Below are 13,955 nucleotides of genomic sequence, written 5' to 3' on the forward strand. Positions count from 1 at the left end.
TCAATTTGATGGCGTTCGTAAGTTGTGTTTTGTAAGCGAAGCTTACACGATGTTGCACGATGTTAACCGCAATGAATTAGAGACGTAGGAAAACCATAAATTATGAAATGCGTGTACGATGCGAGACTACGTACGGAACTGTACTATGTATATACGAAGAGTTGTATATTAATTCATATATATTTAAAGTACATTAATTATTTCATTCAAAGGGATCGACACGGTGCAATTGCGCTAAGTGAAGTGCAACATTTATTAGGACGTCACTTACTGAGACTACTTTAGCAATCAGTTTAATTCCACAGGCAACACCTCTGGTTTCGTGCTTTTCCAAACGTATTTATGTGCGAATAAAACTACACTTTGAAACTTGATCTGTAATACAGAGATAATCAATTTTATTTGTGTTTTACTTGCGATTTCGTTCTTAAACGGTATTTACTCGTAAATATGTGTGTGCATATGTATATGTATATTGTATATAGGAGAGAGAGAGAGAGAGAGAGAGAGAGAGAGAGAGAGAAAGTTAATTTAAACGCTTAAAATTTTTCTTAATCGAAACTTCTCTCGAACTTGCTCGAATTTTCTTTGAGTAATCTTTGATTAAAAGATTTTTCGTATTGTGAATTATTAAATGAGCAGTATATAAGATTAAAGTTTTTTGAATTGTTGCGTTTCCATACACACAGACTTGGAATAAAAATTGAGTTAAATGTCACAATAACATATTTTTTTAAGATAAATTATATTAATTATATATGATTTGAATGTTTACAATCATTATCGACTTCTTTTATTTATTTATTTTTTTTTTTTTTACATTAATCCCGTTTTTATTTCAAATCTTGAACATAACAGACAATAGTATATATTTTGCTTTTATCTATTGAGAAATAAATTCTCTTCCTTAAGGTCGCGTTTATGTTGCAAATACATATTTTCGTCTGATCGTCTCTGAGAAATTTTTCACGCGTAAATGTGATTACAATGCATTTGGCAAAAGCATCTCACGACATTGCGACAAATCGAACGTTGATTATCGATCAATTCAAGATGATCATTAATGCTGTGTCTCTGTGTAAAAAGCGATACATTTACCGCGTAAAACAAAGTGTTAGGGTCTTATTGTTAGTCTTTAAACGCTCTCGGGTATTGAGCTAAAGCTGAAGTTTCATTAAAGAGACAGTTTATCATGGATCGCATCCGTGGACGAAGCGAGTAATTTCTTCTTCCGGGAACAAATTGATGCTGATCTTTATTGATTGCGCTATTCTAGATGTATGTGTATCTTGAAATTCTTTCAACACACTTGTAAAGTCTGCATTTTGTTGTAGTTGACATTTGCGAACGTTTACGCTATCTACTTCTATAAAATTGATCATTTTCAGAAAAAACATATGTTTCTTTTGAATAATTTCTAATTAATTTTTTTAATATATCGATTGAAAATGTATGATTTTTTTATATTTATTTTTGATGGAAAGTAAACACTTTGTTCAAAGAATATCTCAGGCAATAAGATTTTTATTGTAAAGAAACAAAATAATCGCTGATTTATAAAGAAGCACATTTATACAAGCGTTCTTCGTAGAATCGAAACAATCATGTTTATTGCAAGTTGACATTTTCTCTTTTATTTTTCCAGACGACAAATCGCGCTAGGATGAGAACGAAAGGATTCGAGCGGAACAATTCGTGTACCTGAACAGAAACAAAAAGCTCCGTCGTGCGTAACTTGTAGAGTTGCTTCGTATCCTATATTCTCGGTCGACAAGTCTTACAGTTCCGACGTGTTCTACATTTCTGTTTTAAAAATTAAAAGTTTCATCGCGGATCGTGTAAAATGTGATGACAAACATAAATTTAAACGTTAAAAGTAGATTCTATTTAGTTGACCGTTCTCTGATTATGTTTTTATGTACGTATCTGTTTCATTTTCCGCTTTTAAAAATGTGGCAATCTTAGTAATACGCGAAGTGGTGCCGCGGTACTTGACGCAAATACTTGACAATCTTAATTTTCAATTATGCTCAATAATTATTCGATGATGTCGACTATCGAGGAATTAATAGACGACGTCGTAGTTAACGATACCAACGCGACGGATTTTCCCGATTACGATATCAACGATTCATTGAGCAACTTTGACTGGACGGAACTGGCGCCTGTGCTAGTGGTCTACAGCTTGACTTTCATCCTCGGACTAGTCGGTGAGTTTAACAGATTTGCTTATACAATATATATATAGATATATGCAAGAGTGAAACATAAATAAATAAGATATTTCCGAGAATATATCTAATACGTTTTTAAATATAAAGATAAATTGACATAACTGCAGCTTACGACACTATAATTAAAAAGTAATTAGTAGTGAAATATTTTAAATAAATTAAAGAATGTGTAACACATACATATATATACATTTTTTTAATTTTAGGATATTTATAATAAATCACAGAATTTTGAAGTTATTTTTTCTAGAAATGTATTGCACAAATTTTTTTTTCGTGCATGCATTATTGTACATATATATTTATATTTTGTTGGTTTTTTAATTAAATTTTTTAATAAATTTATTACGTAAGTTACTTTTAATCAATTACGTTAATTACTTATGTTTACAATTATGTAAATTTATCTAATTTATTGTCTTACTTTTATAATAAGATTTATTTTGTTTGTATTAATTTTGGAGCGTAATCAATCATAAGCTGTTTATTAGTTATGGTTCAAACTCTCTGTTTGATGAATATTTATATTACATTACTGCAATATTGAATATTAATATAATTAAGCATCTCGTTATTAAATATTTGATATAAAATGATAATGTGTTTAATATGATATAATATGGTATATAATAATATGGGGTGTAATATGATATAATCCGGGATGTGCTTTATATATACACAGAACTATATTCTCGTGAATTTTATAACTTATCACAAATCGTTTACTTTCATTGATTTCTGCAACATAATGTATTTAAGTAAACTATGAATTAGTTTAATATTTAATCTTTATTTCAATACATTTCCAGACATTTCATGATCTCCCCAATTTAAGTCTGAAATTGCTTATATATTTTAATATATAATTAATTCTGGAAGATGTTAAATATATAATTTTCGAACATTAATACACATGATATGTAATTCATAATACGTAAAAGTTTCAAATAACACCGTTATAATATTTAATATATTATTTAATTTAATATAGTAATTTTAACAGAATTAAAATTTCATAAAAAAATTTGAATAAAGCATCGAAGAATTCGAAGTTATCGGCACAAAATAATTAAATATATTTTAATGATATTTATATACATATATTTCGCGCTTATGTTAATCACTCTTCCAGAATTAAATTAAATGTTAACTTTATGAATAATTTTGAAGGAAATTTTTTGAATTTGAAAAAATTGTGAAATATATTTAAATATCAATTTTCGCGAATTTACTATCTTTTATTTTATAAAATAAGATAGTTATTATTATGTGTTTGTTTGACATATTTTAGTTTTCAAAAATTTCTTTAAATAATTGTCACTTAATCAATTTCAAATACTTTTTACGCGAGAAAGAGAGTGATATAGATTAGGTAAGGAGAGCGATATAGATTAGGTAAGGAGGTTAGTCGATTTCACTTTCATTTTTTCCTCATATGAAAGAATTAATATGTTTGTAATAAAACGTTATTATGTTGCAAAGATTCTAATTATACAGTAAATCTCTTAGAAAAAATATTAATAAAGCATGAAACATAATGCACATACACATATATTTAGAGAAATAAATGATTTTGCTATTTCAAAAAACTCATGATTCATAACTTTATCATATAAACTGCGATATACTGTACTGTTTTAAGTTAAATCATAAGTGACTTTAAGTTAAATCATAAGTGATTACCGTGAGAGTTTCACGGATAGCGCAAGTTTTTCTCTCAAGTTTTACTTTTTGAAGTTATTCTTAAGATTTATTTTTCGTTTTATCGTGCGTATATCGCGCGATCGTGGAAAGAAACCATGTGTTACCGATGAAATATTATTCTACAAAATTTCTAATTAAGATAATGAATAACTCGACAAAAGAGACGGACTTAATATCTCAAAGAGATAGATAAATTAAATGTGATGAGTGGAATATTTACGCGAATGACAAAATGTCTTTTCTCGTGCAGAAAACAATTCATACAACTGCCGTGCAAATTTTGCTGTATAAACAGCTACAGTTTCTAATACATTTTTAATTACGTGGCGTCGTAATGATGCAAGTTATGTATAATGCAAATTATTTTCAAACATAACTCTTCCAAAAAATCTCCAATTATCATTTATTAATTCAAAAGATTGAATGCGCAGTTTCATATATTTCTCGTTTCCCCGAGTCGTGACAATTATTTGCTACGCATAACCAATAATTATTATTCAATAGCAAGCAATTTTTAGTACGTGCGAAATTCACGGAACGTAATTAATTGACAAGCATATTTTAATTTTCTATAATATTGCAATTATTATTCCGAAAGAAAGAGAGAGAGAGAAAAAGAGACATACACACATATACACATATTTTTCAATACTGACAAATCTAAAGTTTTCTCCTCGGTTTTTTCGGTAGAGTAAAGCTATATTAATTATAACTATGATACTTTTTCCTGTTCACTATCTAAATAAAATTAAAAAATATATATTATATAATATATAATTATATAGAGTGGCCCGATAATAATGCCGTTCTCTTATATGTATACTTTAGTATTTTGCATATGTACAAAGTGTCCGACGACATGAGATGCGAAACATAAAACGAGATCATATAAGCTATATATTTAATATATTGTAAATGCGAAATTCCTGGCGAACTGTCCAATTGATTATTATTCTTAGCAGTAATCGATTGTCGTAGCTACGTTGTAATTGAACTTGCAAGATAATTACAAAATAATGCTCGATATTAAATATGCTATAGCAACTGTATAAGTCATTGAATGAAACCGCAATATTATTCGATTTTTTTCATTAAAAAGAAAGGTTTATTAAGAACTTAAGATCTGTCATTTCTTTCTCGGAATATTCTGTAATATCGGGATGTCTGTTCTCTCGGAACGTTTTTCCGAAGAAATGTCGCAATTCTTACGATCAAAGGTTCGTAATTTTTTTCAGGAAATGTCATTATCATCACTTCTACCCTTTGTCCACGACTCAGACCGTTGCCAGCGACGCCGACTAACGTTTTCCTAGGAGGTCTAGCCACGGCCGATCTTCTATTAATCACATTCTGCATACCTGTAAAGGTAAGAATAATAATAATATGCATTTCTCTTACGTGATGTAATAAGTACAGTTTCTATCGCATTGATAATTGCTTCTAATAATGACTTCCCGTTTATTACATTCACATTTATTCTGACCTTTTGCGTTGTCCACTTGTTCACACGATTAATTTGATTACTGATTATTACTTTTCCTCACAATCAGTATACAATACGTATATATAGTATTGTACACATATATTTTTGATTGCATTGGAAAACTTAATTGATACATTTTTTGCAATTAATCTGTTTTTACGGGTTTTTTTATGTAGATATATAATTATAAAAAAACAGATATATAAATTGAAAAATGACTGATAATAATTTTAAAAATATATTTTACGTTAAAAAATGTAATATTGATATAATATAAAATAATTTTTTTCTTTTTATTGCATCTTTTTTCTCGATAAAAGTATCTTTTTTCTCGATACGCAATAAATTATTACAAATAATTTTTTTTTCGCAACAAAAAGTATTACATATAAAAAAGTATTATTTTAAATACCGATGTAATATTTTATATTCTATAATATTTTATACTTATTATATTCATGATAAATGAACAAGTGAGCTGATGAGAATGCAACGCAATGAGATTAAGTAACGCAGTGAGCTTCGTGTTCCGACAGTTTTCATAAAATTAATCAAACAAAACCGACCTTAGCCAGCAGTTTATTATATCTTCCTGTACCAGCGACATTCGGTGTCATAATTTCTAGTGTGTTAATACAGCAAAAACGCGATGACATATGTTAAACAGTGTATTGTCCACGCAACATATGCGTGGGACTGGCTTTTATATATTTTTGCTAATTTTCTGATATGAAAATTATTAAATAAATAGCCATAAATAATAATAATTTAAAATATTATTTAAATAAATAGTCAATTTTAATAACGAAATAAAATACAGAAGAAGGAAGGAGAGTCGCAAAATGTTGATTTGTACTATTTGTATTTCACATTTCTGATTGGATATTACAGAAATATAATTACTCCAACCATCAAATGCGCCATTTGTAAAAGTCGCGAAGCAATTAAAATTCTGAATCCAATTTGTTTTGTTATACATTTCGCGATTCTGGTTGTTGTCTTTCGTTCCATTTTTTTTCGCGTAAATACCCCTTCGCTGCCACTTTGCGAATTCAAGCGCGAAGCCGTCGTTTTGCCTCGAATGAAAATAAAATCGAGTTGCGTCGAGAGAGGTTCTAAAATTACGTGGCTACTCGAGGAATGGCACTCGACTCGTACCGCGCCACTATTTGTTTATCTTTTCTTCAGTATGCTCCCGCTATTTTCCCATTTACTCTTTATACGCCTCTCGTCTTTGATCCATATTATCGTGCTAGACTTCTTGATCTCATCTACTAAGTAAGTTCAACGGAATTTAACGAACGGTTCAGCCGCAATTTCGCGTTCGTTCTCGCGCAATCGTCTTTGATAATTTAATTTATGCATAAAACGCGAGAAAAAAGAGAAATTTACTTTTACTTTCATCTTTACATTTTTCTAAAAAAAGAGAAAGATTTTAAATATTAGATCTTTGTTGCAGAAAGAGAATATTGTTTTATTAAGTTTTTTAAATTTATATTGTATATACTTTATAATAGCAAAATTTATTTATAAATTAGTTCTATAATTTTATACTTATATAAGTAAAGATTTTTTCTAATGGAATCTCCGAAAAATCTTTAGCAATGAAGATCTGATAACAAGAGAGATGACTCTGATTCGAGAAATTATTGCAATATTAATTAATATCATAATTTTTGATTTATTTATAATCGTCTTAAAAGTTTAATGATATAATTATAATTCATTCAAGATCAATTTCTATGAATTTTTGATGGCTGTGTTAATTATTTCCAGTTAACCTACGAACTTTTATGTAGTAATTAATGACTTTCCGTGAGTAATTAATTCGGTAGAAGGAGAACACTCTTGTAGATTACGTCTTGGGATGTTTGGCAAAAAGGAAGTTTTTGCACTGGAAGATAAATTTGTCGAGTTTTACAATTTCGCTGTTGATCATTTGTCATTCGCGTACAGATTAACACACTGCATTTTTCTTTTACGCCGCATGTAACGATTGTGCTCATTATCGGCGAGAAATAAAGCGAAAAGAAAGTCATTTTCGAAAGCCTATCGCGAAAACTCCTGTTGCTTCGTTCGCGAAAACAATTTAATGCTTAAGGTCGAGCTGCATCGACAATTCTGGTTAATTAACCTTGGATTAGCGATTGCGCTGTCTCTTTTTAGTCTCCATCTGCGATACGAACAAATTGAGTTAACGAGAGTTGCAATCGGGCTTAAATATAAGCTCGGGCGTAAAACAGAAATGTGACAACAAACGCAACGGGAAAGCCGAATGGACACTCGGCTTAAATTGGACATTTTCCAAAGTTTTTCAATTTGATTAGCAAAAATAAAGTTAGATAAAGAATTATATACGTTTAACGAATATGACGTTATAGCATTGATATAATATATCAGAAATGTTGAAGATTTAATGCTTAATATAATCGTCGTTATTATGTGACAATTATTTGCTTTATCGATCATAGTTATCCATCATAGTTCCTTGACTCTGTTCGAGAGGCAATAAATATCGTCTGTTTTTCGATTCGTTAACTTCAACGCAAAAAAAGATTCTTATTAAATCCTAGAATAATGTTTCTGGTTTTCGAACTTTTTATTTTTTAAATTTGTGTTTTCATTATGTTCTTAAATAGGTACATATTTTATGATTAACATATCTGAAAATATAAATTTGTAAATTACAATTGTAAAATTGTAATTTTTTCCGAGACTGCATGAGTTAGTGGTTTCCTTTGAGCACTTTAAAAGATAAAAAATACGGCTACGCAATTTTAGAAGATAATTTTAGAAGATCCGCTTTGATAAAGTAAAAAATTTTTCCTATACGTCTACGTTTTCAGTGAATAAAAGAGGGAAGAAAGACTCATCTTTCATAGCGAGGTTTCCCTTTTAGCGACAGAAAAATATGGCAAAAATGCCTCGAAATGTACGGAGCATGAGTGTACGCCAATTTTATTCATATACGGTATAAAAGCCCGCGAGCATGACATAAATTCTCTCGCACGGTAGCTGAATTTTATTACAGTACCTTCTGTTTTTTGACTCCCGTGATTGAGTCGTCGAATAATGGAGATAAAAATCTGATGAAAATTTACTCGGGGAAGAGAGCGATGGGAATGACGGTGTGATGGAATCGCGTCGATGATATATATTCGATATCCGCATTTACATTCTCACTGCATTCACGTACCGCGCGCAGTTATGTAAGGGAAAGCTTTAACTTTTCTACGTGGTTCACGCAAGCTCTTAATAATGGAGATATGGCCGTGACGTAGGTAACACGATATAACGAAGCTCGACGTTCCACCGTAAAATCATTAATTTCGGTTTAGTTTCGCCTTTCGATCGTCTTCTCGACCGACGCCTGCTCTCAGTTCGTTGTTTTCCTTTTGAACCTCTCTACATCTTCAATCTTTATGTTCCGACGCACGAAACTCTCTAAAGATCAATTATGAGGATGATAAATGTTAAACAACTCAATTGCAGTTTCTCAAGATATATGTTCATAACGAGAATGCGCATTTAGTGTCAATAAAACAATTTTTAAAATAACAGTAGTGATATATTAAATACAACTGGGATAAGAATTGCAAATTTTGCGAATGGGATTTTTTGAATGCCATTTAAAACTATAAGGTTGATTAAAAATTTTGAAATTATGATATTTTCATAGAGCATAAATTCTGAATAAATTTAAAAATCTTAAAAGTTTTTAAAGTTTTAAAAGCTTTAGAGCATTAGTGTTTCTTAAAAGTCTTGAATAAAACTTTTAATCTTAAGATTTTTAAAATGGTTAAACTTGTTAAAAGATTAGCTCTTTCAAGATTTCTAAGAAGAATTCATTAGTCCGGACATATTTCCAAGATTTTAACAGAGAATCTAAATGTTGATACGAATGCGTGTAAACGAACAATAAATAGTGGCAGCTGCTTTTTATCGTTTGTATAATTGGATTATACATGTAGTGCGATCATTTCTATAGTCTAATCGTGAATTGCTGTTGTTTATGCCTAACATCTGTTGTACTTGAATTTGCTATGACGTTTTATATCGAGTCGAGCACCTCGACCAAAATGGAACACCATTCTTAATAATATTTAATTTTATTGGATGATTGCTCACACTTAACCTCGATACTTTCGCTATGATATGATGCGCTGCTCCGGAAATCATCCATTCCCTGTTGACTAAAGATCCTATGAGGAGTTTTCAAATTTTCTTTTTCAAACAACGAACGTTTTAATTTTTCATGACATTAATCATTGTGACAATAAAAGTCGCAATTAAAACGGTCAATATATATCTAATTTAAAATTAAACAAAGTCTTATATATTTACGTTTATAAAATTTTATTAATTGTATAGTAAAAAATGTAAAATTTTCTCAAAAATTCTTAAATATTCTATATCGAAGAATTTAAATGTTATAAAGATATTTTATATGAAATATTTGCACATATACAAGAAAGAACATTTTTTAAAAATTGTATAAATTTTATAATGTTTTTCGAAAAAACAGAATGCTTTTCTGTAGTATTATTTAAAGTATTTGTTTCCTCTCTGTTCTTGAAGCAAATAACCGCGAGGAAAAAAATTAATTTATCCCTATATAGATACGCCATATTGGCGATCAGGAAATTCACCATTAAACTTTAATAGCATTAGCATTTTGATCTACCATATCGCACCTGTGCGCTCGAACGAGGCATGAAAATCAAGTGCCTTAGAAAATCGATATCATGCATGTCAGATGGAATGTAATGTGAGATTATATCATTTTGGCATTCATTTAATATCCCTTGACGTTTTGGTAACATCTCAGGTATTAACGTTGACGTTAGTAATGTCAGGGTATTAATGATATGAATTTAATGTGTCAATCATATTATTTGATAACTCTGTTAAATCTCCTATTGCGAATGTAGGTGTAACGGTGGTATAAGTTATTTTCATCTTGTTAGTGGGGAATTTTGATTATTCTGCAATATTTCATTATTATTGGACAAATGTAAATGTATTTCAGTCGCATTTACATACACATATGCATACACACGCACATGCACGTACATCACTCAAATAATAACATATTTATAATTTTAAAATACGATAAAATTTAACAAAATAATTTCACTAAAAGCATTAATTATTATTGCACTTTTTTATTATACAATTGCAATCGATACGTGCACATTTGTTTTCAGCAACATACAGATATATAAAATATTAAATTAATTAAATGTTTTATTGAAAATAGTATAATTTAATGTGTTTACACACACACATTAAATATAAAATGTAAAATTTGATATTGGAATTAAATTCAAATCTCTAGTGAATATTATAAAATAAAAATTTATTTTATATATATATATATATATATATATATATATTATATAATAGAAAACGAGAGGTTTGACAAGAACAGCTAAAACAGATCGCTATTCATAAAACAAGGTTTTGATGTCATCTGATCTTGATTAAGGATCGGGTGTATCGGCAATTTCGTATAGGTTTCTGTGACACGTGTCGTTTTAACTTGCTTGAACTGATTCTACGGTTAACCGATTCGATTGCTCTTGAGTAGCATCCACGCTACGTTGTACGCTGTATGTTGCGCCATAATACATAATACCATACATAGCACAGGATATGTAGGTGTAATCTCGAAAAATTATTTTCACTAATCAAATCTGACACTAGCAAATTTATTCTTTAGTGACAATCGACATCCGTGCGATTCGTTACTTTTAAAGCTGAAACTCATAATACGATAATCCAATTAAAAACAAACGTGTTCGCACGAGTAAATCTGTTTTTCTATTAATTAAATAATCTGGTTGTGATTGATGGATAAATTGATTTCGTGAATATACGACAATTGCGGTTATTGCTTTGTTAGAATAGAGAGAGTGTCATCCATCAGGACTTTATCACTTTTATTTCCGTTTTCTGTAATTTATTTGTAAAAATAATATTACGAAATTATGTGTAACAAAGAAATGTAATGATGCAACTAATCAGTCTCGTAATAGAAAAATTCTTACGTCTACTCTATTATTTTAGATTAAATAGTGATTAAATTAATTTTGAGCCAATTTTTGTCTCACTTTAATAGTATTGAATAGAGATTGCCGTTTTTAGTATCTTCCAATTTTTAACATAAAGATTTTTATAAGATTTAATTAAAATTCTATTGAATTATAAATCTCTTTTGAAATTATAAATGAACAATACTTTAAACATTTAGAGATTTTGGAGGCAATTTGAAATGTAATTGTTATTCCATATTTCAATTATACAACGAATATAATTAATTTTCCGTAAGTGAGCGTAGTAATTCAGGGATCATTCGGGCTTTCAGTCAAACGCGAGGTAGCTCCTTTGACTACACCTAGGGCTATTTTGCGAACTCTGGAACTAATATTTGCAAACAGCGCAAAATAAATAAAGCATGAGATTGCAACATTAGTGTGCTCGCGGAGATCTCTGCGTCTATGTTTGCGCGATTAACAGAATGCGTTACACACTGCGTAATGGTCGATTATCCCATGGAGAACACATGAAATGTCTGTCTGTGACGAATTTATAGGCGACACCCTTTACTACTCTGCAAATGAACGCGATGACGTATACCTGCAGTCACTCGATTGTGCTTCGCACGCTGTTATTCAACGGGTGCACCTGTTGCACACGTATTAAAGTCGCTTCTTGGGCTACGTGTACTTTGCGATGTTTCATCAGAGCCGATGCTAATCGCGGGATAAGTTTTCGCATCGTATGCAACGTCTATGATAGGAATTACTTTGAAGGATTTTAATATAGGAAAATAACTAATTTAATTAAAAGTTAGATTAATTTTTTAAATTTCACTTATATAGCAAACAACAAAATTAATAATTATTATTAAAATTAATAAATATCTTTAATTTTACAATGAAATATATAATATTTGTCTTATTGATTTTTTTATTATATTTATTTATTTATTATATATATATAAATTTGATCGTAAAGTAAAATGCGATTAAGTTCTTCCTTTTGTTTAACAAAGTTTATATCATGTTACACTATTGCACATACATGGCATTTAACATTTTGGTTGTATATTCGTTTTCTGGCAGAAATTCAAAGCAGAAATGTCACATTATTGATTGAAAGAGGAAAAACACTCACGGCTGACCATATTCATATTTTTACTACTGCAAACTTCTCGCACGCGGTTTATTAATTCTATCGCTTAATGGATTTGTGCAAATACCATTTAGTTTCTAGTCACGAAATTCTTTTCTTACGAAAAAGCATTTAATCTATGTTCAGCCATATTTTAATATAACATTCCATTAGTATTCAAGGCAATGAATTGACGTACATTTTTCGTGTTGCGATTGAATTTTTTATTGCGATTGAAAATTGATTTAATTTTTTGACTATCGCGAAATTTGAATATTTTATATGATATAACAAAAAAAAGTTATAAACTACACACGGTATATGTATTTATAAATAATTAATTTATAAATTATTATTTTATTATTAGACGAAATAATCTCGATAAAACATTCTGTCTGTGTATGGAATTTTAACGACCTAATTACGCGTTTCTCGCCTCAATCTTTCTTTAGCCGATCGCCTTGTGTAATAGATTGGAACGCGGATCCATCATGAATTTTAATGGGCATTCGAGTGGAGCCTGTAAATCTCTATAAAATCGATGAGCGAAATGTTTCCGAACGTGAGTGCGCCTTTCCGACCGCTTAAGTGCGTCTCACGATTGAATATGAACAGATGAATTCAGGTATAACTTGTTGCATAATTCACAACGGTTATCGAAATTTTGAGAGAAATACGTGTCGTGATATGCTCTTGTGTGGAATATAAAACATGAAACAAAATTGTGGAAATCCGATCTTTAACTTTATTCTTGTACGCAATACAAGCGAAAGAGAATATTATTTTTTTTAGGCAAGTGGTGTTTACATTATATATTTGCACATATATATGCTATAAACCAGGGAAAATTGTGCAATGCATAACTAATATTCCTTACAATTTTTGAATAATTTCTCTTAATAATTATTTAAATATAATGTGCGCGTCACAATTGATTTCTGTCTTGATTATTTCGGTAAATATCAAAAATTGAAATACAGTAAATATTTTTCTTGAACGATGGCGAAGCACAATCAATAGCGGGATGACCAATATCTCAAGCTTGTCTCATGAATCATTAATCGTATCGGAAATACTAGATATGAGCGTATGTTTTCTTATTTCGTGTTGCAAAATATGTTCGTCGCTGCGAATATCGGCGGATATCGGCGGATTTTCATTTAACAGCGCTTTTCGTGGTTAAAGCGGCTAACTCCGCTCAATTTCGAAATACGTTTTCGCATAAAGCCAAAGGGAATTTTTAAATTTACTGCTGGTTGACACGGAAACAGATAGACAGTTCGTAAACTATGTGAAACGTGAGCTAAAAAGAGGGGTCCTTTATATTTAATAGCATTTAATGACTATAAAATTGTTTC

The 13,955-nt window shown here is 29.9% G+C and overlaps 1 protein-coding gene across 3 annotated transcripts in view; it reads left to right on the forward strand.

Annotated features, from left to right (window-relative positions):
• Nucleotides 1–13,955, forward strand: part of LOC145935417 (QRFP-like peptide receptor) — a 69,088-nt gene that overhangs the window by 10,847 nt on the left and 44,286 nt on the right. For all 3 annotated transcript variants that reach the window (XR_014425223.1, XM_083036752.1, XM_083036753.1), the window contains exons 2-3: nt 1,646–2,210; nt 5,174–5,304. Coding sequence is in view for 2 of the 3 variants with exons in the window: in XM_083036752.1 (XP_082892878.1) it covers nt 2,027–2,210; nt 5,174–5,304 (315 nt within the window). In the remaining variant the exon portion in view is untranslated. The remainder of the gene's footprint in view (nt 1–1,645; nt 2,211–5,173; nt 5,305–13,955) is intronic.

This window comes from Prenolepis imparis, unplaced genomic scaffold (genome assembly GCF_030444845.1).
Source record: "Prenolepis imparis isolate NDT839.2.m4 unplaced genomic scaffold, iyPreImpa1.0 SCAF_4, whole genome shotgun sequence".
In the NCBI taxonomy this organism is placed as follows: Eukaryota; Metazoa; Arthropoda; class Insecta; order Hymenoptera; family Formicidae; genus Prenolepis; species Prenolepis imparis.